The sequence below is a fragment of the Martes martes genome, assembly GCF_963455335.1.
Source record: "Martes martes genome assembly, chromosome: 3".
NCBI classification, from domain to species: domain Eukaryota; kingdom Metazoa; phylum Chordata; class Mammalia; order Carnivora; family Mustelidae; genus Martes; species Martes martes.
Window position 1 is genome coordinate 158,770,545 of NC_137890.1, and position 27,453 is coordinate 158,797,997.

The 27,453-nt window shown below is 43.7% G+C and overlaps 1 protein-coding gene across 2 annotated transcripts in view; it reads left to right on the plus strand.

The window, feature by feature from the left end:
- Window positions 1-27,453, plus strand: part of DNER (delta/notch like EGF repeat containing) — a 277,810-nt gene that overhangs the window by 88,133 nt on the left and 162,224 nt on the right. For both annotated transcript variants that reach the window (XM_080799207.1, XM_080799206.1), the window contains 3 exons: window positions 12,327-12,626; window positions 15,081-15,175; window positions 17,436-17,602. In XM_080799207.1, the coding sequence (XP_080655333.1) occupies window positions 12,327-12,626; window positions 15,081-15,175; window positions 17,436-17,602 (562 nt within the window). The remainder of the gene's footprint in view (window positions 1-12,326; window positions 12,627-15,080; window positions 15,176-17,435; window positions 17,603-27,453) is intronic.

Here is a 27,453-nt window from a genome sequence, read left to right on the forward strand (position 1 = left end):
TGTATATGGTGGGCATCAAATTTTGTTTTTTTTTAATTTTAATTTTTAATTTTTAAAATATTTTATTTATTTATTGGACAGGGAGAGACACACAGAAAGAGGAACAAAGGCAGGGAGAGTGGGAGAGGGAGAAGCAGGCTTCCCGCTGAGCAGGGAGGCCGATGTGGGGCTTGATCCCAGGACCCTGGGATCATGACCTGAGCTGAAAGCAGACACTTAATGACTAAGTCACCCAGGCACCCTCAAATTTTGTTTTAAATTGTGAATACAACACACATGCAGAAAAGTGCACCAATCAACAGGTACAGCTCAACATATCATAAAATGATCACCCTTGTAACTACCGACCGAGTCAAGAGTGAGAACGGTGCCCTTCAGGTCTTTCTGAATGCCGTCTCATGCTTCTCCCCAGAGGTAACCATTGTCCCGATTTTCATGCTTCATCTTTGCTGTTTGTCATCATCCCACAAATGAGAACAATGTTGTGTTAGGGAATTTATTCATATTGTTTTGCAAGACCATGTTTCTTTCTTTTCCATGGCTGGAGAAAATTCCTTGGTATGAGGATCCTACAATTTATTTATATATTTGATTCAATGGATATTTGAGCGGTTTCCACTTTTGGCAATTATGAATAGACATATGCACGTTCTCTATATGTCTCTCAGTGCACTTTTGCCTGCTTCTCTATTAGGCATATATCTAGGTGTGGATTTCCAGGTCAGAAGGTAAATACTTGTTCAGCCTTAAGAGATAACACCCAACAGTTTCCAGAGCAGTTGTAACTACACATAGTCCACCACTAATTTATTCTTCCTGTTGTATTATGTTCTCATCAACACTTGACTTTGTCAGTCTTTTGATTTTTGTCATTATTTTAAATGCATAGTAATCTCTTATTATGATTTTTAAATTGCATTTCTGATTATTAATGATGTTGAACAACTTTTCTTATATATTTTGGCCATTTGTTTTTTTGTTTTGTTTTGTTTTTTGAGATGAGCTTATTTAGGTCTCTTGCCCATTTTTCTCTGATGTTTTCTCCACCATGCCCCCTTCATTAATGTAAACAGTTCTTTATCCTGGAGATGAGCCCTTTGTTGGTTACATGTATTGCAAATACCTTCCTCTATCCAGTGGCTTGCATTTTTACTCTTTTATTGGTGTGTGTGTGTGTGTGTGTGTGTGTGTGTGTGTGTGTTTAAAGATTTATTTATTTATTTGAGAGAGAGAAAAAGAGCATGAGCAGGGTAGGGGCAGAGGGAGAGAGAGAGTCCCAAGCAGACTCTGTGCTGAGTGCAAAGCTTGATGTAGGACTTGATCCCATGACTCTGAGATCATGACCTGAGCTGAAACCAAGAGTCAGATGCTTAACCAGCTGAGCCAGCAGGTGCCCCTATTGGTGTGTTTTGATGAAAAGAAATTTCTAATTTCTGTAATGAGGACAGTCCAACTCATTAATAATTTTTCCATTATACTTAATGCTTTTTGTGTCCTGTTTATTAAATATTTTTTCACTCTAAAGTCATGAAGATATTCTCTTCTGTTAATATTTTGAAGCTTTATTTTTTTGCCTTTTACTTAAGATTTACAGTTCACTTGTGACTTAAATTTTGTGGATGATGTGAGGGAGGAGTCAAACTTAATTTTTTTACCCCTATGGATAGCTACTGAGAAGACTATATATATGTATTTTAAAGATTTTATTTATTTATTTGACAGAGAGAGAGAGAGTAGTCAAGCAGAGAGAGAGAGAGAGAGAGAGAGAGAGAGAGAGAAGCAGGTTCCTTGCTGAGCAGAGAGCCTGATGCGGGACTTGATCCCAGGACCTCGAGACCATGACCTGAGCCGAAGGCAGAGGCTTAACCCTCTGAGCCACCCAGGTGCCCCGAAAAGACTGTATTTATTGCACTACCCAATTCCATAAATGAAGTGTCTGTATGTGATCTTTCTGGTTCTTGACTATTCCAGCGTTCCAATGACCTTAGCTTTAAGATTCCTGATCTCTTATAGGAGCAAACCCTCAATACTATTTTTATTCAAGATTTTTTTGGTCTATCTGGGGGTCATTTTGCACAAAGAACAGAAAAAAAACTGATTTCCGTTGAAATTCCATTGAATCTGTAGATCACGTTGGGGAAAATCTGAATCTTTGTAATATTGTCTTTAGTCAATGACTAGAATGACCCTCCATTTACGAAAGTCCTCTTTATTTTTCTCAATACTATTTTGCTATCTTATAGTTCTCTTTAGTGAGGCCATACACTTCTTTCATTTGGTTTATTCTTAGGTTTTGGGGGATTTTATATTGTAAACAACACCTTTAAAAATTTAGTTTTATTTCTGATACATAGAGTTGCAATTAAAAAAAATTTTTTACCTTATATCTAGCAAACTTGCTGACATTCCATATTCTAACAACTAGCATGCATAATCACAGTCTGTGAATCATGACAGTTTTTTTTCCTATTCAATCCTTACACTTTCTTTTTATTCTTGCTTCCCTGTACTGGCTAGGACCTTGTTCAACGTTCAGTGGAAGCAGCGATAAAAAACATCCCTGCTCACTCTCGATCTCAGTGAGAAACTTTTCAACATCAATAGGCGTTACATTTGCTGAAGGTTTTGTTTTTTGTTTTGTTATTTTTTTTTAGATTAAAGAAATGCCTTCTATTTTCTAAAAGTCTTCACTCTAAGTGAATGTTGCATTTAATAAAATGTTTTTCCTGTATCTGTTATGGTGATCATATGACCTTCATAGGAAGTTTAATTCCCAGTCTGCCGCAGGTTTCTTTTCCTGGGTAGGCAGGGGGATAAAAGTTGATGTATCTCCTCTATTCGCAGCATTGTTGTTTTGTGAAGAGAGTTTGCCAGGATGTGTAAGTCCTTCTGATGAAAAGCAAAACAAGAAATGTATGCACTGGAATTATTCCATAAATTTCTGATTCAAGAAACTGGTCTTTGAATGACTAAGAGGAAAGGGAGCGAAAACACCTCCTTTGAGGCTGGTGTGCCTGTTGAGTGTGATCTCTTAGGATTCAGTTGAATATGGAAACTGAGGCACAAAGGGTTTTTGAAGAACGGTTATTTAAATCTTGATGTATCTGTGACTGAGTGGGGCTTTGGGATTCATTAGCATGACTCTGGACCCAGTGTGTCACAAGACTAAAGCAAGAGTAGGACCTTCTCAAGATCATTTCCAAAGAGAGCGTGTTTTAAAGAGATCCTATGAAAACGGGCAGGAGAATAATTAGACATGTAGTAGTTTATTTTTAATGGATTCATTTCACAGTCAGAAATTTGAGTTCTGCTTGCTATTTCCTTTTAGGCTACTTACAAACGTAACTCCACCTACATGTGAAAATCAGGACAGGCTGATTTCAAGAAAATGAACTCAGAATTGAGGCGAGAAGTGGACTCCCCAGATTAGTATTGGGATAAGTTTTCAAGTAGATCTAGAGTCTCTAATGCTGAGGTGAAAAAATGTCAAAACACGAGAATGTGGGTTTTACTAAGACATGTAGTCCTTGATTCAGTAAAGTGAATGAGCGTTTTTATTATTTGGATTTGGAAAAAAAGATATCATGGGATGCCTTTCTTGGCAGAGTTTACTACTGGCATAAGCACTGTAGTGGATTTTTTTCCACATCTTTACTCCTAGTGGGTAAGCAGTTGGTGTTGGAATATAATTGAGATCTTTATTGAACCAAGTGGGAAAAATTCCTTTTTAAGGCAAAAATACTGTGACAGTTGGATTGCAACAGTGTTCATTTGTCTTTCAGCATGAAGACGACATTTCTAGCCAGTGTAATTGCTATTTTGGACAGAGAAAGCTCATGTTAAGACCTAAAAGTACATTAGGGTTCTCCAGTCTCATCCCTTCCTCTTACAGTTGGGGAAACTGAGTCCCAGGAAACTTCCTGCCTTGTCCACAGTCATCTACAAGTGGGCATAAAACCACAGGCTTTCTCTACCATATCACAGTGCAAGTGCTTATTAGCATTTTGCCAGAAACCCTGAACTCCAAATTCTGGAATCGTCTTTCTCGTGGTCCCCGTCTCCCTGTGGGCCGGCCGACGGAGACACTCTCCTGGTCTTTCAAGACCCCTGTTCTGTGTGGCTCTTCCCCACCCACCTTCCTCCAGTGCTCAGCCCGTTTCTGTGTCTGGCTTCTGCAGTGGGCTTCCCATTATTGATCTTCACGTAGTCCAGTGGATGGCTGGGAAGGAAGGGAGAGAAGTCCCACCCGCGCTCCTTCCAGTGAAGGGGAGGTGGGTGTGTGGCCCTGTCCTGTGGTCAGCTTGGTGCTGAGTTATCTAGACAAGTATTCCCTTTGTGGTGCCAAGATTCCTTCTGCCCAATTCTTGCACAGACTTATGGTTAAAAGAGCATCTTGTCCCTTCTCTGCCTGAAGCTATATGGCCAAGAGGTCCTTCTGTAATCACTCACTCGGGGCAGGCCAGCCCAGGAAGAGAGTCGGGTGGGGAAAAAATGGATGAATTGCTACTGGCTGAATAGTGCTCTGTTCAAGCTTTTCTCCTCGGAAGTCTTCCTAGAGGAGCCCACCTATCTGTTTTTCCTTTTGGTGAACCCCAGAGTCAGTATCATCTAGATGAGGGATTGACTGGCAAACTGAAGGGCCACATAATAGATATCGTATCGGTTTTATGGGCCCAGAGTGTCCTTGGCAATCACCCCGCTGCTGATGGGGCACGTGAACAGACTGCTGTGGTCGTATTCTGGCAAAACTTCATTTCCCAAACCTGGACTGGGCCTGTGCTTGTCGTGTGGTAACCCCTGGGTTATAGCCGCAAATTCCACATCCTGGGTTTTGGACCAGGCATGTTGAAATCATCTGGGGAATGCTGAGAGATGGAGGTTTCTAGGCCTCACCCTTACAGTGTTTGATTAGCAGCTTTGGGGAGGGGAGAGCGTGGTTTAAAGAGCTCCTTGACCGAGTCTGCTGCCCAGATTACAAAAATGAGGGTTCATTTTGCTTTTAAAAATGTGTGTGCACCTAGACACATACAAATAATCACATGGCATTGTGCTTTGTGTTTAAAAATACTATAAAGGGCACCTGGGTGGCTCAGTTGGTTAAGTGTCTGACTTCAGCTCAGGTCGTGATCCCAGGGTCCTGGGATCAAGCCCCACGTCGGGCTCCCTGCTCAGTGGGGAGCCTGCTTCTCCCTCTCCCTCTGCTCCTTCCTCTGCTCATGTTCTCTCTCTCTCTTTCTCAAATGAATAAATAAAATCTTATAAAAAACCAAAAATATTATAAAAAGGGCACAATTTCACACATTTCTGTCTGTGTGTTGCTTATTTCCTTGCCCTTTTTATTGAGGTGTCTTTTATTGACATGTAGGAATTGATATAATAAGGGGATTTAGTCTTTCCATCATACATTGTACGTATTTCCCCCCACCATGTTGTTACCTTTTGACCTGATTTATAGAGTCATATGGGATTTTCACACATTTTGATGGAGTGAAATGCATCCATCTGTTCCTTGAGGGCCGTGGTCCTGAACTGGGAGTGACTCTGTTTCGGGTGACATCGGCAATGTCTGGAGATATTTTGATTGTCACCACTGTCACTGTGGGCAGAAGGGGTTCTGTCATCTGCTAAGTAGAGATGGGAGGTGTTGCAAAACATCCTACAATGTGTGGGGCATCCAACCCAACAAAGGGTGATCCAGTCCAAAGAGTCAAGAGTGCTGAGGTCGAGAAATACTGCTTTCAGGCTTTGGTTTTTGTTCCTTGTTTAGTAAGGCACCCCTTCTTCCTATGATATGGATATCATGGAATCTGTATTAAAAAGTTCCTTAATTGATTTTTCTGCTTAGAAAAATTACTAAAGCAATGGCTATTCTACTTCTTTCTTTTTTTTTTTTTAATTTTTTAATTTTTAGAGAGAGAGTGTGAGCAGGAGGGGTGGGGCAGAGGCAGGGAGAGGATCTCAAACAGGCTCTACACCCAGAATGGAGCCTGAAATGGGGCTCGATCTCACAACCCTGAGATCATGACCTGAGCAGAAATCAAGACTTGGATGCCCAACTGACTGAGCCACCCATGTGCCCCTATTCTACTTATTTCTTAACACCACACACAAATGCCCCGGAGGTATTTCTCTTTGGTACCTACATCTTCCTTCTCTCTCCTCTGTAAGAGCCATGAGTCCTCCACATCCCCCCAGTGAGCTGCATGGCCTGGGTCATGTCGTGCGCTCCCATTGCATGCAGATCCTTCTTCCTGCCTTTGTGGGGTTCGGGTTCCTCAGATACCCTTCTCATTCTGGGGATGACTCTACCCATGGAGCAATGGGTATAAGTGAGGGAGGGAGGGGGCTTCAGGGTTTCTCTGTACTTGTCTGGACCCTCTGAAAGCAGGGTCAATGAAAACCGAGGGGCTGTCAAGAGAATCCGAAATCCCAGAGCTGGAGGAAGCCTTGAGATGTTCTGCCTGGGGCCCTCACTTGATGCGTGAGGAATGTGTGTCCAGGGCAGCTGAGTGACTTGGCCAGGGCCTCTCAGTGCCCCGTGCAGACCGACGCCAGGACTGTTGTTCATCTGATCTGTTTTTCATCAGAAAACTCCTTGCCACTGCCCTTGTTTTGCTGAGAGCTGCCACGGTCACCTCAGAGAGACTAGCTCTGAGATCGACGCCTGTCTGCTCCTTTCAGACCTGTCATTATTGAACCCATGGTCTCTCTCAGCATTAGGGACTTTAGTTCATCCAACACAGGATTGAAATACTGTACGTGCATACAAGCAGGGCATTGATTTCAAATAGATGGCTTGGGGGGGTCCCAGTTAATGTGTCTAAACCTTCTGTTGGACCGCAAGGTCTTGGAGGTCAAGGACTGGGCTTTATTTATCTTCCCGAGTCGTCCTCCACGTACTGTCTGTCCCATAAATTCCATACCTTACCCAGTGCTGGAGAAAAGTCACATGAATTACTGATCAGCCTTCTTGAGTAGGAATGAAGCTCATATACTCCAAACCCATGTGAAAGGATCCCTTAGGCAGGGGGTTCTATGGGCCCTATCTCAGACCAGTCTCCCGGGTGATGTGGGTGACGGGTTCATAGGCTCCATGTGGAGTTAATCCTGCTAATTTTGACTTACTTAATCTAATGACCCTAAAATGGCCACTCCCCCCCACCCTTTTTAAAGATTTTACTTATTTGTTTGAGAGAGAGCGCACAAACTGGGAGCAGAGGCAGGGGGAGAAGCAGATTCCCTGCTGAGCAGGAAGCCTGACACCGGGCTTGATCCCGGGACCTTGAGATCCTGACCTGAGCCTAAGTCAGATGTTTAACTGACTAAGCCACCCAGGGTCCTCCAAATGGGCCTCCTATATGTCTGTTTTAAATTTGACCTTCCATCCTTCGGTTTGTGTGCTGCAGGGGACATTAGAACTGCTGGAAACAGGGACAGTGGACAGTTTAAGGAAGGAAAACAGGTCATGGCTAACATGTCGCAGGAGAGGGCTTTCCAGTCCCAAGTAGCGGGGTTGTCAGGCCCCTTCACTCCGGTCTGGCCTCCCATATCGCCCTGTGCGCATCCCCGAGAATGTTCCCGCTTGCAGTATAAATGATTTAAAGCAGGTGAAATGTCTCAAATAAAATATGAAAAGAAAAGTTTCAGATTAGTTCTATGATGTGAAAAAATTTGGCTTAAATGGGTGATTAATGATGCAAGAACAAGCAGCAGTTCATCAATGAGCTTGCTGGTGGGTTGTAAGCAGAACAGCATTAATCCAGGGGCCTTCTCTTTCTTCTCCCTGATAGCTGGTATTATAAAGACTTAGTCATCCCCACCCCCATCACTGGACATCAGGAATTATATCCAAGAAAACATCACTGGTTAAATTTTGAGTATCCCCAAAGTCAAGTCTATTCATTATGATCTTTTGCTTCCTTATGCATTCTGGCGGTTTGGTTGTTTCCTGCTTGTAGTTCCAACTTATGGGCTTCCAGGGCGGTAGTCAGTGACCTCCACAACAGGTTGGTGATTATTGCATTTATCTTAGATTTGTTGTTGTGCAATGGAATCAGACCAGTTTTCTTTTCTTCAATGAAACTAGCCTGAAGTGCTCGAGAGCACAATGGCAGGTAGTTGTCATTGTTTGGGAAGCAGCTAATAGACCACCCCAGCAAGTAGCATTAATATGAACTGATTACTTTAAAGAAGGTATCCATGACAGTGTAGCGCACTGAGCTCTGGTCTGTGTCCCAGGGCGCCTGCATGTGCATATTCTCCATCACATCAGTCATTCTTTGGAAGCCCTGCAGAAATCCGAACAACTGACAGCTTCATTCTTAGCTTTTGTCGTCTTTACCAGAAGCATCTCTCCCGACAGCCCATGAATCAGTCTTTACTTCATCCCGATGCTGCTTGTGCTTCCCGCTCATGGATGAAGACAGCAGCTCCTAAACGAGAGCATTAATTCTCATATTTTCCTCCCAGCTCTTTATTTCCTGCCTGGTGGAACGGACTCCGGAGTGTTGCAAATTGGGCATTGCCGTGGGGACCTGCCTTTTGCACCTGGTTTTATCCACTGGCACCTGGAGTGATGGGCTTCAGCAGCAGCTCACCTGATGGATGGTCTCTGTGGACCGATGCCATGGTGTTGGGGGTCATCTGTGACCCCCACTGACCCCCCCCCCACTGACCCCCTCCCTCATCAAGGAAAAGGTAGGAGGTTGTACTGGTTCTGCCTTAGCTCTCAGGTCAACAGAGACTTTCCCCCCTTTTCAAGTTGACTTAAAGTTATTGAATTGCTCTAAAACACTTTAGGACAGGTATGTGAGGCATTCCTTAATTTGCATTCTCATGTCCTGGGGCGGGGTCCTGGAGAATCCCAGTTCCATTTTCTACAGCTGGACACCTCGCTTGCGTATGACATCATTCATTCCCTGGGTCAGTCATTCTGTCACTGTTCATTCGGCAGCTCCCCTGTACCTGGTACTGTCTTAGGGTGGGATGGGGGCCCTCAAGTAAACAAAACAGGGGAAACAAATCTGACCTCACAGAGTTTACAGTCTAGTGGGGGAAGATACAAAATCAATATAATAAATAGGTAACTTTTCCCCCCACATTATATTAGCACATAATAGACGTTTTGGAGAAAAATAAAGCCAGGAAAGAGGTATCAACAATGTCAAGGGATGGAGACTTTGCACAGTTCAATTTATGTTGTTTAAATATGTGGCCAGGTAAGTCTTCACCAGAAGATAACATTTGAGCAAAGAATCAAAGAGGTTTGGGAGCAGTCACGAGAAATGAGTGTTCCAGGTAGCAGGAATAGCCAGTGCAAAGGCCCTGAGATAGGGGAGTGCTGGGAAATTTAAAATGCTGAATGTAGTGGTATGCACACAGGAAGCACCCAGTGAACGGCAGATAGTACTAGTTTTGCAATTGTTGTTCTTGGTGCTCATACTAGGTTCCTGGTTGTAAACTCTATAGGGACAGACATTGTCTGTCTGTCTGTTTGTTTGTTTGTTTTCTTTTAGCATTTTATTCCCATATCTGCTAGAGAAATTATAAGACCTCAATCAATATGTGTTGAATATTATCCTTGTGCTTTTATTCCAAGTATGAAATTGGTGGTCTTAACTGGCCCGCATTTAATCCTTACTTATTTTCTGTTGCTTACAGAAATATAACCCTGACCATTGGCCTTCTGCGCAGGGATTTGGATGATAATAACTTACTACCAAAGTGGGAGTGCTGTGTTGTGGCCAGAACTCTTGGCTGGAAGTCAGAAGATGTGACACAGCTCTGGCATCATTCTTTTGTAGTGGCTGGGATGGGTCATTCCACTCCTCTGTCCCGTTTCTGAACAGTGATACGGGTTCAGAAAAGTCCTTCTCTAGTTCTAGGTTGTGAGCACAAATGAAATGCTATACGGTGATGTTTGTTGTGACAGTGGAGAGCTGTGCTTTGCCTTCTTTTCGTGGAGGACGTGCTGATGTGTGCTGGACCTCAGCGCCTCTCTGAGGGCTGCTTGTGGCCTGCAGTGGGCTGTGATGATGGGGCAAGAGCCTCAGGGCCTCTCTGGCCCTCAGGTAGCTGGTCTCACCTTCACCATGGAGGTTTGGATTTCTGGAATTATTTTTTGTCATCATCTCTTCAATGTATTTACCTAATTTAAAAGTATTTTTCTGTTTTCAGGTCTGTGTTCAGTATTTTTATTTGTGACATCTAGGTCAACCTAAGACGTTATTTTAAAAAAGTTGATTTCAGAAACCTGGATGTATGTCCCCTTTATCCTAGCTAATTAAATTTTCCTTCCTGTCAGATAATTCTTGAGGTGAGACCCACTCCATGAAGAGTTCCTAAAAATAAATCAGAAATGAGATAACAATATGGTGGCTAAAAGGAAGCAGTTCACATCTGTCTCTCATCATGCATTGCCTTCCAAATATTTTGTGAACACTTAAAAAAAAAGCCTCACCATGTTTTCCATGTTGTTTGACATGCTAGGAATAGTGCCATGAATGTAGTAGATAAAATCCTTGTACTCAAAGAGCTCATTAATTTGTGGGAGGAAAAAAAAAAAAGATTATTCTAGATTTTGTAGTGAGGGAAGGCTTTTCTGAGGAGGTGACATTTGAGTAGAAAACTTTGTGAAATGAAGTAGAGAGCATGCAAACCTTGGAGAAAAGCCCATTCGGGCAGAGGTCCCAGCAGGTGCAAAGGTCCTGAGATGGGAATGATCTCAGCAGAGAGGGAGAGGGGGGGAGAGTGTAAGTGAGGAGTGAAGAGAGGACATCAGGGGTAGGAAGGGGCCAGATCAGGGAGAGCTTTATCTGACATGGAAGGAGTCTGTGTTTTACTTTAAGTTGATAATGATTGTAAATATTTAAAATAACTTACAGTTTAAATATTTTCCTCAGATACCTCTAACTCCTTTTAACTGAGATTCTGTGAAGGAATTGCCAAGTGATAGCAGAGAACATTGTGGTATTTTTGGAGCTTCATTTTATTCAATCCCAAATCCCTCAATATTCCTAAAGGAGTTTGTTGGAAATTGTCTGACAAGGATAATTAACAGGATGAGAAGCCGTTTCACCATGTAGAATTCTCTCCATGTGTGTTTATGTATGAATTCATTTCAGCAAGAGAAATTGAGGGTCTCATTTCTCTGTAGTCTCTTCTTTACTGAATTCTATTTCTGATCAGCTCTGAGAAGCCTGGGGTACATCAGATAGAGGTCTAATTTTCTGTTCATAGAAAGCAAATGATAATTGAATAAAGCACATGTCCGAACCCTTAAGCTGTCTCAAGAGAAATGGCTGATCATTTCCTTGTTTTTTTTTTGTTTTTGTTTGTTTTTTTAAGATTTTATTTATTTATTTGATAGATCACAAGTAGGCAAAGAGGCAGGCAGAAAGAGAGAGAGAGGAGGAAGCAGGCTCCCCACCGAGCAGAGAGCCCAATGCGGGGCTCGATCCCAGGACCCTGAGATCATGACCTGAGCCGAAGGCAGAGGCCTTAACCCACTGAGCCACCTAGGTGTCCCCATTTCCTTGTTTTTTAGCATGTTTCCAAGTCATAGCAAATTACAGGTTAGGGAAGGACTCAGGGGTAAACACTTTACTTAGAAACATTGTCACAATTTAATGACCTGCAAGTGAATTTTTCTCTTCCATATCCAGCAGGGTCACATTTCTCTGTGATCACCATCCAAAATAATGAGGTAGAAACTTTGATAAAATTCTGCTAAACATAAGTCTCCATCAAGCTCTACTCTGGCTAAAATCGTCACACAGGGCAATTGTTTTGGGAGCTTTTAATTAAATAATATCACCTTAAAAGGGTGGAAATTGGGAGACATACGTAAGTACATCTTTAGGGAGGTAAGTTAGTTGGCAGTCATTTCTCATAAGGAAACCTTGCAAGGGTCCAGAAGGTGAAAAAGGAGATTCTAACTGAGATCTTTAGTATCCTTTGTTATGACTGGCCACTTAAAAAAAAAAAAATCAAAATTAATATCTTCCTAAAGAGCCTCAGTTTTAAATGCTTTTGCCCTAGAAAATTCCTCTCAAAATATGTTCCTGACATCAACATTATTTAGGGGCTCGGGTTTGGAGAAGCTGTTTTCTAGGTGTGTTCTTGCTGGTCACCTGTTATTTGTGGAGGGATTAACGTTGGGATGACCTTGGGAGGTTCCCCTGCGACAGCACAAGTAGTTAAGGACCTGGATTCCACAGAAACAACGCTTCCTGGAACAGCAGCTCTGAGACCCGGAGCTAATTGGCTAGCGATGGCTCTGCTTTTCTTACGAGGGAATAATTGACCCATTTATGGTCTCGTTTCAGCTCGTGGCGGATCCTTGTGCCAGCACCCCTTGTCACCATGGCAACTGCAGCAGCAGCAGCAGAGGGGGCTACCTCTGCATTTGCAATGACGGCTATGAAGGTCCCAACTGTGACCAGGCACTGCCCAGCCTCCCCGCCTCCGGCTGGACCGAGTCCATGGCCCCCAGGCAGCTGCAGCCTGTGCCCGCCACCCAGGAGCCCGACATCATCCTGTCCCGTTCTCAGGCCACTGTGACCTTGCCCACCTGGCAGCCCAAAACGGGGCAGAAAGTGGTAGAAATGAAATGGGATCAAGTGGAGGTGAGAACATTTGGTCGCAAATGTAAGGAACCACTGAGGTTAAAATAATTCCAGTGGTTCTAATATTGGCAATAAAAATGGAAGACCGTCCAGTGACCACCCTGACGAAACCATATGTCTACCCTTCATCCCATCTGCACCCATGTGTAGGAGATGGCTTTCCCTTACAGGAAGGAGACTTCTCAGTTATGACTGTTTTGTGGGCATAAAAAGAGTAAGCAAGGAAAGGAAATGAAGGAAGTTATTTTCTGGAACGATATCCACATACATTTCTGTGAGAGAATCTTGGCTTGAGGGGCAGACCCTCCACTGTTGACCAAATTTTTTTCCTTAATATTATGCTTAACATCTTGATTATTATTTTGTGCCTTGCCGCCAATATGATTTTAAAAAAGAGGTGCTATTGGTGATTTTTAAAATAGTTTGAGAATGCATTTAACAATGCAATTTCTGAATTTTATGAATTTTGGCAAGAACAAATACTGTTTACTGAATCTTGTCCAGTCTGGGTCAGGCTCAGTCAAGCTCATCAAAAGTCTCATTTTGAGGAATTTTCAGCAGACCCTTGGAAGTTGCCATACAACATAAATTTGCTAGCTAGGAGAGTTGGGGAACAAATCTATATCATGACTTTGAAGTGACACCGATAGAGTGTAATTCCATTCCACATCTTGTATTTTATAAGACATCTTGTGATCGTATATTACTGCTGGTTTTGTAGCTTAAACGACAAAACACATAGATCTTGTGTAGCGGTTTCAGAGTCAAGGAATATGTCTAGAAATTTCCCTTATTGTTATAGAAGAGACAAGGCAGCATTTCTTCTTTTATTTTCTTGGGCAGTTCTAACCGGTTGACCTATTTTTTTTTCCTTGCCACACATTTTATGAAGGCCATCGTCAGACTGCAGGGCAATGTTTTCAGCCTACCTAAAAACTGTGAACGTGTTCTGATTTCAGACTTTTAATAAACGCTTTGAAGTTTTGATTTGAATCCCTCCTTGTGGAATGACTCACTTCTCGAATGTGAACTAGATTTGATTCTACATTTATCGAGGAAGTGTCCCTTAAAGACAGCTTCTCCCCAGCCAGCCATCGCAATCTATTTATTTAAAGACATGCTATCCTACTGTTGGTAAATGTAGAAAGAAATGCCTCATCTTCCCATCATGCTGTAATTTCTTAGGCTGTTCAAAAAGGAGGTTAAAAAGTTGCCAGCGGAAGATGGGAATATATTTGGGTTTCCCCTTTTATGGAGTAATGACGCTTCAGAGACGTGAAGCTCTTTGAGGTCTTAAGGGACTCAAATTGATGTAACAGTTCTCAGTTAACACAAATTGAACAGGTCGGATTTGCATCTCTGAATATCCATGGTGGGCCTTCTCCACGACCTTTGACCATCAGGCGTCTGGACTGGAAATTCTAAGTGTTGGGTATGGATGGAAATGCCGGGAATTTCTGTATTGCTCTCAGTTAATTCATTGATGTGGGATACATTTAATACCCCCTTGTTTTGACTTTCCTGGGGGAAGACCGTGCTCACAGCAGGGGGAATGAATGAACAAATTGGTCCCAATCACCTCACTTGGACACAGCTTTCAGTGTTCACAGTGTGTTTTCTTTCTTTTTTTATTTTATTTTATTTTTTTGAAGATTTTATTTATTTATTTGACAGACAGAGATCACAAGTAGGCAGAGAGGCAGGCAGAGAGAGAGGGAGAGGGAAGCAGGCTCCCTGCTGAGCAGAGAGCCTGATGCGGGGCTCGATTCCAGGACCCTGGGATCATGACCTGAGCCAAAGGCAGAGGCTTTAACCCCCTGAGCCACCTAGGCGCCCCCACAGCGTGTTTTCTAAACAACAGTTATTTCCCCCAACCCTGCCCCTTTAGCCCCTTTTTTGTATGCATTGGCATGTTACTTTTGGGAATGTGTCACTTAAAAAATGAAGGGCTAGTCCATGGGCAAAAATAGGCAACTTTCCAGTTCCTTGGCCTTAGCATGGGCTCCCGAGACCCACCTCTGCTCAGGCCAAGGTCACACAGACCAGGTGCCTCTTGCCTGTTGCTTGTTCTGAGGCTTGCTCTCCTAGTTTATGCCTGCTGTGTGTAAGCCAGTCCTCAGTCTGCCTTCTTGTTCTGGAAGCACTTGGTCCCCTGTGACCCCAGACTGAGCCTGGAGTAGAGGCTGGTGACTGCTTGGTAACTGGAAGAGAGGACCCTATTCCAGTATAGCAATCCAGGAGTTGGTAGACGGCTCTCAGAAAAGTTTTGGTGTTTCAGAAAATCAAATGGCAGATTTTTTCCTGCCATTTTCTTTTGAGTTTGTAAGGTTTCACTTGTCCCCTCTCTGTCTTCACCATAGTGTCATCCAAAGGCTGCTCATGGGATTTTGCTGAGTAGTAGTATCTTGTGTTATGATCAACCTTGATAAGTGTTTCTCCCCCTTTTTTCCCCAGGTGGTCCCAGATATTGCCTGTGGGAATGCGAGTTCTAACAGCTCTGCGGGAGGCCGCCTGGTGACCTTTGAAGTGCCACAGAACGCCTCAGTCAAGTAAGAAAACTCCCAGCTGGAAACCCTTAAGCTTGATACTCTGACCTTAAGCTGGGTTGTTAATTGGTCAGTCTGGTCAGTCTGGTGGGAATCCTGAATGGGGTTCCATGTGTAGACATGGCCTAAATTGCTCAAAACCCAGGAGGACCTCTATTTCATGGAAGAAGATGGCAGTGGGGATCCAGCTGGGCCTGGGATGTGGAACTGTGGAATTGGACGGGATGAGTAAGGTGTGAGATCAGAATCCCTGCAGCCTTGGATAAGATCCAGAGCCAGATCCTTCACTTCCCCAATGACTTTTGCTTCCAAAGTTCTTTGGCCTCTTGTGAGTTTAATGGGCCATTGCTTAAGTTCATAGGCAAATTTAAAATCCAAACATTATAATTTTATTTTCAAAAACAAGCATCTGAGAAGACAGTGTTTTGTTTGGCTTTGTTTTAAACTTAAGCTCTTTCCAGCGACATACTGCCCACTCTCACGGGTGGGGATGCGGAAGAGGCCAAGGCTGAGCCCCAGCTGTGTCAGGTGGGACTGAGGGGAAGGGGGTTTGGGGAGTCGGGGTGGAGCCAGCCCCAGAGTGACCCCGTCCTGTCTGACAGCTCCCACGGCTCATCCTTCTCTGTTGCTATTACCTGCCCAACCCCCATCCCCATGCAACCGAAGGGGAATTTGCTGTCCAGTCCTCAGGGACTTTAGAAGACTGAGGGACACGTGACCCTGATGAGCTAGTGCTCTGTATCTGCTTCCTTTGAAGGGGGCAGTGGACCTCTTTCATTCATTCAGAAGCATTTTTGCCCACCTTGCCTTCTATACAATGGAGCTGAAATGTATCCCCTCCCCTGCAGCCTCAAACTCACTCTGCTGGGGCGGGGTGCGGGAGGGTGGCGGGGAGAGTCAGGAGCGGCAGTGAACTCCACCCAGGGAAGAAGGGTGGGGTGGGGGGGGTGGGGGGTGGCCTCTGAGGCAGCTTCCAGTTCTACCAGCAGGGGGACCCTGGTCCTAGTGTTTCCCTGCTCGGAATACTGACGGAACCCGCGCCGTCCAGAGCAGGCTTTATGGAAATAAGGACCCGTAGCTTCCTTTACGTTTATGAGACCATCTCCTAGTGCTTCTTGTCTGGCTCATATGATCTGGCTTTCATAAGCCTTTCCAAAGAGTTCTGCTCTTGTATCCCATTCGATGGCTTTCGGGTTTTTTCCCCTCTCAACAAACGTGAAGCTCTCCAAGACCCTCCTGGGCTGCAGGACTGGGCAAATAGAGCAGGCTGACCCAGGCTGAGTGAGATGGGAGTGCCGTGTAACTCTGGGTGCCCTGAGTTCACTTGTAAGGGTTGCTAGCCCCTGAGACCTTCATTTATTCATGAATTCAACCTTTTAGCAAGCCCTGGTTGGACACCCGCTGCGAGCCAGGAGCTCTGAGCGCCGAGTCTGCGGATCTCGGGCAGGCAGGTGGAGACGGGCTTCTCCTGGAGCAGGGAGGAGGGGAGGGGCGGCTGCGGGGCGCTGGGAAGACCGTCAGGGAAGAGAGTCTCAAAGAGGTGACCCGCAGGCTAAGCCTTGCAGAATGGCACACGAACCAGGCTTACAAGGGGGCAAAGGCTGGAAGCTGGGGACAGAGACCGCTTGGGGGTGGGAGGGACTGTAGCTCCATGTGGCCAGAGCTCTGGCCTGCAGGGATGGTGTTGCAAGGGAAGGAGAACTGAGGTCAAGGCTGATTTGCTTTCTAGCATCTCATTCTTTGATTTTACCAGGGAAATAAGAAAAAGCCAAGAGAAGCCCAAAGCATGGGTTGTGACACACTGTCACTCATGTGGGCAGCCCTTTGGGGATGCCTGACACATTTATAGTAAATTCAAGCAGGACTGCATATGGTGTGGCTGCAGAAGGATTTGTCTCTAAAAGAACTCAAGATGCCCTTTTTTAATTTTTAAATTTTTTATTAACCTCTAATGTATGATTTGTTTCAGGGGTACAGATCTGTGAGTCATCAGTTTTACACAATTCACAGCATATACCCTCCCCAATGTCCATCACCCAGTCACCCCATCCCTCCCCGCCCTCCCCTCCAGACCTTTTATTACTGATTACAGTTGTTAGGCAAGGTCTATTTTTAAGCAAGTGGGAGACAGACTTTTGTCACGACTTCCCGAGACCTTGGTGGATGCCCATGTCATTTTATTTTTATTTTTAATGTCGATGGACTGGTTCTAAGACGAATTTTTCTGAAAGGAACTTCTGGTTTACTCCATTCCTGTTTTCAGAATTCGGCAAGATGCCACTGCCTCGCTGATTTTGCTGTGGAAGGTCACGGCCACGGGATTCCAACAGTGCTCCCTCATCGATGGCCGGAGTGTGACTCTCCTACAGGCCCCCGGAGGCCTGGTCCTCTTGGAGGAGATGCTCGCCCTGGGACACAACCACTTCATCGGTGAGTTATGGCGGTCTGCCTGAGCACGTCTGGTTTCACCCAGCCTGGGCGTGGTATTTAGAGACGGCAGGGAGGGCATTTTGCTCGGATAATCTGGGTTCTAGATATCAACCCTGTTCCTTCCACTTTAGGTGAGGTTTTGCTTACGATCAAAATTGATTTCTAAGATAATATTTTCCATGTGGCTCAGTGTGGACAAAGCACGTGCTCTGAAATCCTGAGACTGTATCCCAGCTCTGGACAAGGCGATGTGGACCTTTGGCACTTAAAGCTCGGGTCTGCTTTCTTCTTGACTCTAGTCTGCTTTCTCTAGGACTTGTGGGCAACTTGAGGCCCTGAATGGTGGTCTCTCAGAAAAACCCTGTTCTCACCTGAGTTAGGCCTGACCTAGGGCCCTGGGCACAGCACCTCGGAAGCCCTTTGCTAGAGCTGAGCCTCCAGCTCACAAGTAGCTTGGGGATTCCAGCTCCCTCTGCGGCTCCTCTTCCCCACCCCCTCTCTCCCTCGTGGGTCGCATTTGACTTTTCACTTTCCCAAATATATGTAAATCTACAGTTGATCCTTCCTTAAACTACCACATGCTCAGTTAGCTGTTTTGAGATACCTCTGCCCTGGAGTAGAAATGGCCTTCATAAAGGGAGACTCCCCACCCACTGCCCCCTGCTCCTCCCAAGGGCTGCTCCTGGGCGGTTTCTGGAGGACCTTCCCCTGGTTGGCATTCTGACTGCATCCTGTGTTGTCTTCATCCCTCCGGGGTTGGAACTTGTAACTCCAGCCCCCCAGCAGGCCCATATCATCAACTGCTTTCTTAGAGCTTGTTTCTCGAGCAGCCTCAACTCAGAGACACAAGGTCAAGTTCAGACTCCACGCATCCCAGTCCTGTGCCCCCAAGCAGCCCCCTGCATTCTGCTGTTAATACCTTCTCCTGTCTGGTCATATATTCCAACAGTCTTCCCCCAGAGTGGGGCAGAGGCAGCGTTTGTCTTTCAGGGGTGTTGTGAGGGTTCGGTGTGATGATGGATGTGTGAGTGTACATTACAAATACTTGGGAAGATTCTAGGCTGCTTAGGGTACTTCCTCTGTTTTTTCCTGAGATACACTAAATATTTTGCTAAATTAAATGGAAAGTATCCAGCAAGATATACTCTTTAAGATATGTATTTGATGCAAATATCATAATGAAGGTAAACTGATAACAGGAAATACCCAGTTCTATATAATTTGTATTGTATTTCTACTTGATCAACGCTTCTCTGATGAGAAGGCCATTTCTCAGTAGTTGGAAATCCCACTGTGGAGTGGGTTTGGTGGAGCAGGAATTGGATGGAGAAATCAAGGCAGGGAATGGACATATGGGAAAAAGAGGGTAGGGTGTTTAACTTCAGACTGATATGTGTCTGTTCTGATGGATATTGGATTACCAGCATGATGTAATATTATCCAAGTCAAATCTAAATTTTACTCCCCCAAACTTGGCAAGGAGCTGTTATTTACTTCCCTTGTCTCTTATAATAATTTATCTACAAGGATATAGTTTGTATATCTTGGTAGATAGTTTCAATTTTATTTTGTATTGATTTTTTAAGTTTTCTTTTTTTAGTGGATTAAACTGTCTTGGGATGTGGAGCTAATATTCTGCAAGAATGTAGTGCTATCACCAGTGTTGCAATTGTCGTTAGTGTTACCAGAAGACATCCATTTGAAATGTTAGCTTACATTTGATATTATGTTTGGTTGTAACAGGACTATAACTTCAGACTTAGGTTGGGGGTAAAGACAGAGATCAATAAAGACGGATTTTCTAGCACTGATATAATTTTATACTCTTGAGATATGAGGAATTTTATGAACTCCAATAAAATTTGTGCTCATTTTGCTCATAAAAAATTTTCATGGAAAAAATTTTATCTTGGGTTGAAATGTATTACTCCTCAGAGGAAAAATTTTTAAAAATTTGTTTTGGTAGATTAATAGCTAAGGAATTTTTTTCTCAAAAATTATATTCAGGTAATGACGAGGAGACAATGATATTGTGTAACATCCTTTCTTTCTCTAAACCATTATGTTCCATTTGGAAAAGTTGTGATCTGATGTCTTTTTAAATTTCCTAAGTTGAAAATTTTAAGTGTTTTATGTAGTTTTGTATTGGAGCTCACAATCTTTCAGTGTTATTTTTTCTCAAGGTAGGGGACAGTCTTGTCATAAGCTCCTTCTGAGGAAGAATGGCTAGCTTCCTCACAATGCAAGATTAGTTACACCCACACACTCACAAGGACTTCCTTGACGAAGTCTTTTTATCTCAAAGAAACTAGATTTATCTTCTGTAGCCATCGTGGAGTCTTATGCTTACTACATTGACATGTGTTTAATGCTCCTTTTGTTAAATTTTTTTTGAAAGGCAGCTTCTTAAAATGATTCCTTTTTACAATACTGGGCTCTCTAGACATGAATACAGTTTAGCTCAGTACCAAAAGACTATTCTGCAGAGTGTAACAGCATTCATTTGACAGATGAACAAAGGGAGGCCAGCACGGGTGGGAGGAAACTTCCACGGCAAAGGGACAGTAAAGTTCCAGAGTCACGGTGCTGTGTTTTGGTCACTTCCGCTCCTTTCTAGAAAGAAAGGCACTTGGGGGAATTGACTGTCCCTCTCTGCCCTTCCCTCTTGATGGGTTCCATACAGAACTGAATGACCACAGGTATTTTAATACTTCTACCCAACAGAGCAGAGGAGTCCCTTCTGTGTCTTTGGGAGATGAACTTGGTCACTGTCACCTGCTTTCAACAATTATTCTTTTTAAAAGTTTATTGCCAAGAGCCTGTGAGTGCTCTGCATGTTCCGGATGATGATGATGTCCTTGTATTTGAGCTATTTCAGTGACACTCCACTGGATGTTTAAAAACAGTTTCCCTTCGTTACCATTGCCATATGAATATTTATACTCTTTCATGGAAAGAAAGAAATGATAAAATATTTCACGAAGTGTGTAGCTCTTCCTTCTGTGCCTCAGCGCGTCAGCCCCTTTCCCCTGTGTTGTCATCCAGTTGCAACACTCCTGCCTTCTCCTTCATCATCCCCTTGGCTTTTCCTAAATGTGCTTCTTTCAACTATGTTATTTACTTGATGCGCTGTTTTGAGGTCAGTGACTAAACTGACCTTCATGTAGTGTTGTCTGCTCCGTGACCAGCAGCCAAGGAGCCTGGGAGCCCCCTGAGTGATTGATCTGCCCAGTGGTTCGTGTCCCCAGATAGGAAGGATTCCTGTGACAAGTAGTTGCCTGTCTTATGTGAGGTATTTTTGTTTCTTTTTTTACTTGGAGTTGTTTGGACACATTGCTCTGACAGACACTCTCAGGGATGAGGGCCAAGGCAGCCCGTCTGCTGTGTGGCCTCTGTGTGAGAACACTTCCTCAGGGTGAAAGCCCATTGAACTCCTTTTCTAGGCTTTTCTTTCTCTGGTCACCTGCCCCTAGGCGTATCTCCCAGTACTTCTCCTTGGTGAACTCTGTCCACCCACTGCCTGTCCCCTCCCCACCTGGGCTGCCCCCTTCCCCACCTTCTCCAAGCCTCAGCCCCTCACATCAGTTCCTCTCCAAGACCTCATTTGAACTCTCCTGATTTGGAGGCTTTAGGAGAAAAGGGGCCAGCCCCATATTCCGGTCTACCTGGTTTCTCAAATCCTCTTAAACTCTCACACATTCTTCCAGACACACAGACAGCCCTGGAATATTCTCATGCTTCTTTTGATCAGAAAACCCAGGCAGGGCACGTCTGCGTTACCCATACTTTTGTTGACCTGCCCGCTCAGAGAAACCCCGCTTTTTCCTTCACGCTTCTCTCTTTTATAATCCATCTCTCTTGTCACCTCAGTCTGGTTCTTTGTTTCTTTCCTCGTCTTTGAGACTATTTTTGTTTCAATGCAGGTCATTCTCTTCTCCATTCTTCCCTGGCGGTGCTCTAGCTGCTCATACTTGTCTTTCTGTCTTCCCTCCTCTTCTCCTGCCTCTGAACCACGATTTTCCCCTGTCACCTTTGACTGCCTTTGTATCATCCCTTCTTACAATTTTTTAGTACATTTTTAACATCTAATTTATCTCATAAAAATAAGTGCATTTTTATGTTTAATCCACACACAGTGGTATTTCCTTTGTGACCTACTAAAAAGCTGCTCTTAGGGCTTGAAGATCTGCTTTAACCTCACAAAGAAGTGAGTGGTTTGTAGCATTAGCTCATAGCAATGTCCTTGTAGAAGCTGGGCTGGCTTCGTCAGGATTGTAGATACTAAATTAGCTGCAGAACCATAGAAATAATGACTTCCAGGTCTTTTTAACAGATGTCTTCACTAGATTAGAAATTTTCCCATTCTGCCTATGACCCTTTCGTGCCTCCTGGGACCTGCAGAGCACTTTAAGTTGCCTTGATTCTATGTTTTCAGCTTAAAAAGATTCTTGTCTTGGAAAATGATTTCTAAAGCAGTGCATTCTCTTTATTTTCTTCTCTTGACAAATAAGGAGGAATAACGCGGTACATTGGCATGTGCAATGAAGACTGAAAACTTTCTTTTCCTTTGGTAAGACGGCACTGGTGTGATGGCCCTTCCCAGCCTCAGGGTTTAGATCAGATTTCCCTGGTAGGTTTATCCTCCCTGGCATCATGTTATTTCCTTGGAGATACAGTCTTTTGTAGTCCAACAGTTTATACTGACTTTAAAAAAAATTACAGAATTTTTAATACACAACCAACTGATGCTTTATTCCTAGGCAGAAGTTCCTTATCTGGCTCAGTTAGACCATGATTTTAGGGTGGCCATGGGGTTCAAAGGTCACTTTTCGAGAATCCCATGCATCTCCTGCACTGGAGAGTTTTATGTGTTTGTGCAGCCTTTCGGACAGAGCTCAACATTCATTGGCTTCTCCAAGATATCTAAGTCCCCAAATTTTAGAACCTCCACTTTAAGCTATGCATGTGATCCCATGAGAATATATTTGCTTTTCAACATTCTCTGCTCATTGAGTGTGGCTTCTTTTGGCAAATGTACCGGCTTCCCTTGTCCCCGTATCAAGAAACTTAACCTACTTTTATTTACCTACACTTGCAGGCAGCCGGGCTGTGGGAAGTACTCAGTTCTGCATCAGGTTAGAAACTACACATTGCTGCCTCGCATCTCCCAGGCACTGTGCCAGCCTGGAAATGTAAACATGACTTAGGTGTGGTCTCTAAGTGAGTGAATGGGGCAACAAAGACAGACACAAGTGCTGTAGACAAGGGAGGTGCCAAAGGGGCCCAGGATTCAAAGGAAGGAGCAGCTAACTGCCAGGGAGAGATAGAACAGGCAAAGCGGTCTCCTTGGATGAACAGAGAGAGGTGTGTGGCATTTTGACGGCATGGGAATCTGTGTCATTAAGGTAATTTAGTGATAGTGCTAGAAATTGATTAATGGTCATCACAGCTGGAGATGGGGTTTAATTTCAGCACGTGTGTGACGGAATCACCCACATACTCCATCCGTCCCCCCAGCTGCCTCTCGTCTTGGATGCGAGCAAATTCCTATAAAGTGCTCCAGGTATGAATTTTATTTCCTGGGTTCTGTTTCTCTTCAAAAAGCTTCTCGTCTTTGCCATGAATTCCCAGGTGGTCCTTTGGAATCCTTCAAGAAAGCTCTATTTTCTTGATCCTGAATGCTCTCCCTCTCTCTCTGTCCTCTCTCTGGGTAAACTCTTCCTGTGAGCCTTGACCTTTAAAATGTAAGCTTTGAAAAAAAAAAAAAAGTAAGCTTTGGAAGCAAGTCAGTAGGATGTTTCATCCTGTAAGTTTGATGAAGAGAATGTTTGGGGGGAATGTGTCCCAACAAGACAGGAGGCATCATGAGGACCATACCAGGTAGGGTAAGGGTGTTGGGCAGTATTCAAACGGGAAAAATTCCAAAGGAAAGGATGGACAGGAGATTTCTTAACATCATAGTTTGGCTGGAGAGCTTCCCGAAGTCATGCATTGTGGTCAATATTTTAGTTTTTTTGCATGGGCTTGTTTTAGTCATTTAGATATCAGATCTCCTAGACAGACATCTTACTTAATCTCAGCCATTTCTTGATAGATTCTTTTGTTTCTTGGGAGTTGAAAATAGCCAGGAGATACATAGGTCAGACACTGCCCCTCTCCCGCTGCTAGGCTTCTCCATGTTGTTAGTGGCTAGTTTCCAGCTCTGCGTGACTGGCCCCTGGCCACAAGGACCACGTCGCTCCAGCATCTGGAAGACACAGGGTGGCAGGGAAGGGGTTTGAAGAGAAGAAGGCCAGGGCTAGACCAGGACTTGTCAGAAGGGAGGATTCCCAGGTGGAGTAAAAGATGCTTGGCATGTATTTTCCTCTTACTTGTCGGAAAGGCCACTGGGAGATGCAGAACCAAATTGGTAATTTGCCTCTTACAACTGTGAAGATTTTACGGCCTGCTTATCTCTCTTCCACACGCTCTTTAGTTGTATTTTTCCAGGCTCTGATGTCCATTTTAATTAGTATCTCACTATTTAATGGCATGCATTCTCTGTGAGCTCCTCAGATCTTATAGAATAAGTTAGGCTATAAAGAAAGAAGATATTCATTGGGGCATTTAAAATTTCAGTATATTCTTTTACTGTACCTTGATAACACCTTCATGATGATGATGTGTTTTAAGACCATTAGAATAAGGATGGGTATTTGCGTCCTAGCTCTGACCCAGTAAAGTAGGGTTGATTCTCAGCAATGCTGTAATTCATCATTCACATATGTAGGTTGCTATCAGACTAGTTTCTAAAATTACCCCGTGTTCTTGCAGTATCAGACCTTGCTTACATGCATGAAGCCCTCAGGCTTCCTTTCTTTAGACTCCAGAGAGTCTAGAGGTTATTCTCAAACAAGCAATTTTTTTTTTTTTAGATTATATTTGTTTATTTGACAGAGAGAGAAAGCGCAAGCGCACGAGCAGGGGTAGGGGCAGAGGCAGAAGGAGAAGCAGTCTCCCTGCTGAGTAGGGATCCTGGTATGGGGCTCAGTCCCAGGGCCTTGGGATCATGAGCTGAGCTGAAGGCAGACAATTAACTGACTGAGCCACCCAGGCGCCCCAAGTAGCAATATTTTATTAGCTCCTCTTTGTGAAGGTGGACCCAATCCAATACACCCCTGGCATCTAAATCTGGGCTTCTGAGGTCTGTGGCCCTTTGACTGTACAGTGAGCTGGAACCTTCCACTCTAAGCCCACAGGCACTGAGCCTCCTCTAGCTTCTTGAGTGAGATCTGATTTCTTGCAAGCCTAAGGTCCCACTGTCCCGAGTAATCCCTTCACCACTGTCACCCTGTCTGACTGCTGTTCCCTGATAGGTGTCGTCTCTGCGGTCTGGACCCTGTCCGTCTTTTTGATATTCCCAGAAGTTCTTCCCACCCAGTTCTTATGGACTGATGCCAGCCCTCAGTGGGGCTGTTTTTTCCCCTGCCTCTGAATCCTGTGGTCTGAATTGCTGGTCGGCCTTTTCAGATGTTCATCTTACCGAGCCCTGCACATTCCTGTTCTGGTCTCTATGTCGTCTTGTCTCTGGTATCTTTTCCCCCCAGCTCTGTCTCCTTCTGCTTCTTTTAACTCATGACATTTTTGCTTTATCAGCTAAGTCTCACTTTTCCATCTGATAATCCTATTGTGAGCCAGCATCACACAATATAGCATCTGGATGTTCTCTATCCTCTTTTTTTTTTTTTTGGTATGTTGATTTTATATCTTTAATTAGACTGTGAATTTCTAGAGAGAAGGGACCATACCATAGCTCCTTGGACCATGATGGCCATATGGTACCCACCTGAGGGATTGCATTTTGTTCATAAGTAAGTTATTCTGCCCAGTGAATGCCATGTGGAGAAAACTTCTAGCTGTGAATGTCAGTCTTAAGAATTCTTTGTAGATTTTTGCAACCCACCTTGATGACATTTAAACTTTCCCCCCTTTATTACATTAAAAGTATATGAAATTCAAATACAAAAAAGAAAAAAGAAAGAAAGAAAGATGGAAAAACTTCCCATTGTTCTTTTGGGAATGCTACATTTTATATTTTGTCCTCTAAGATGTCTTGCTCTGGCGGCCTGGGGTAACAGAGTCAAAGAAAATTCGGAAGGGATACCAGCTATAGGATAATTAACATCTTCTTTTGCTGAGGCCTTAACATTTAACAAAGAAAATGCAAATGTCTCACCTTTTCACGGTCACCTTAAAACCACAGTTGAATACGGTCTTTTGAACTCCCCGGAATACAGAGAAGAAACTTGGAAAAGTTTAAATCAAGAGCAATAATAGTTGGAACGAAAGTAAAATACAAGGATAGGTAAAAGACTGCCCTGCATAGCATAATTGGAATAAAGTTCTTATAGTTCCCATTTGTCTAGTTGGGAGATTCCTATTAAATTAAATTTTACTTAAATTGAAACCACATTTCTATATCATTAGCGATCATTATTACTCTTTTTGCTCTTTTTATTACTGGTAATGAATATGAGAATTTTTTGTTAGCTGGCTTTGCCCTTCAATGCCTTGCTCTTGTTTTCCTAAAATCGTCATGATCCGCATCATTTGTGTGTTGGTACCTATTGATTGTGGTGATAAATTAAGCATTGTTAACAAAAACACATTCCATTGTGGACATGCGTGATTGCTAGAGGTGACTGCCTAAGGTTCCCTGAGCCAACACGGAGCTTCGGTTGCCCCGGCTGTGGTGGCATCGGGGCAGGTGAGTGAAGACCGAGATGTTTCTCCTACCCTGCAGGACAGGCTGGAATCGGGCAGCTTGCTGGTCTACCCGCAGAGCTGGCTGTTCCACGTCGGAGTCTTTTGCAAGCTCCTCGGGGCATTCTTTCACGCGCCGTAACTTTTGCAAATTCTAGGAACTAATCAGGAAGTAAAGGACAACCATAGGATAGAGTAGAACCAGTCAGGGTCCATGCCTCTTAGCATGACTGTAAGTCAGAAAGCTGGTTCTGTAGATTTCGAACACCAGTTTCAGAATTTAGGAGAACAAAGAGACTGCGGGGTAATTCTCTTGTGTGGGTCTGAGGCATCAGGCGGAGGGACTGGCTTGGTTTCGAGAAGCAAACTCAAGGTATGTCTTCATAACCATGAATTCTCCCTTTCTCCCTCCTCGCTCTGCCCCATTATCTCTTCCTCTCCCTCAGCCTTTTGTTTAAAAAAATAGAAGTAGGTCATTTTACTTATAGATTACTTTGACAAAATTAAGTAATAAGGAAAATTATTTTTATATTTTAAACAAATTATTAACTCTAAAAAGAAATACATTATTCCTTAACTGCTATTAGTTTTAACCCAAATCTAATCCATAGACTTTGATTGAATCCTGTTTTTATCTTTTAACTTAGAGACACACCTTCTCAGAGCCTTACCAGTTCCCTGTGACATCTTTTCTTAACTTTATGTCAGTGCAAATTTCAACTAAGAAAGTAATGTCACGAATTTCCGTGTTTATAGCCAAATTTCTCCTCTTTTTCTCCATTGCAGTGGGGGGAGGGTGGAGGGGAGGGGAAGGGAGAGAAGGAGGGAAAGAGAGAAAGAGATTGAGTCTCAGGGCTCAACCTGGGACCACGGTTTTCTCTCACCCAAAGGTGAGTTTCCAGTTTAGTCTCTTTTGAAAATTAAAAAAGATCTATGACAATAGATAGTATAAATATAAAAAATATTCATGCTCTTTTGGAAAGAAGAACACATCGTATACTGTTTGGTTTTTTGCCTTTTTCACTTAACACATCACTAACATTCTTCTGTGGTAATAGCTATAAATCTGTTGTATCCTTCTTAATGGCTCTATAGTGTTCCATAGAATC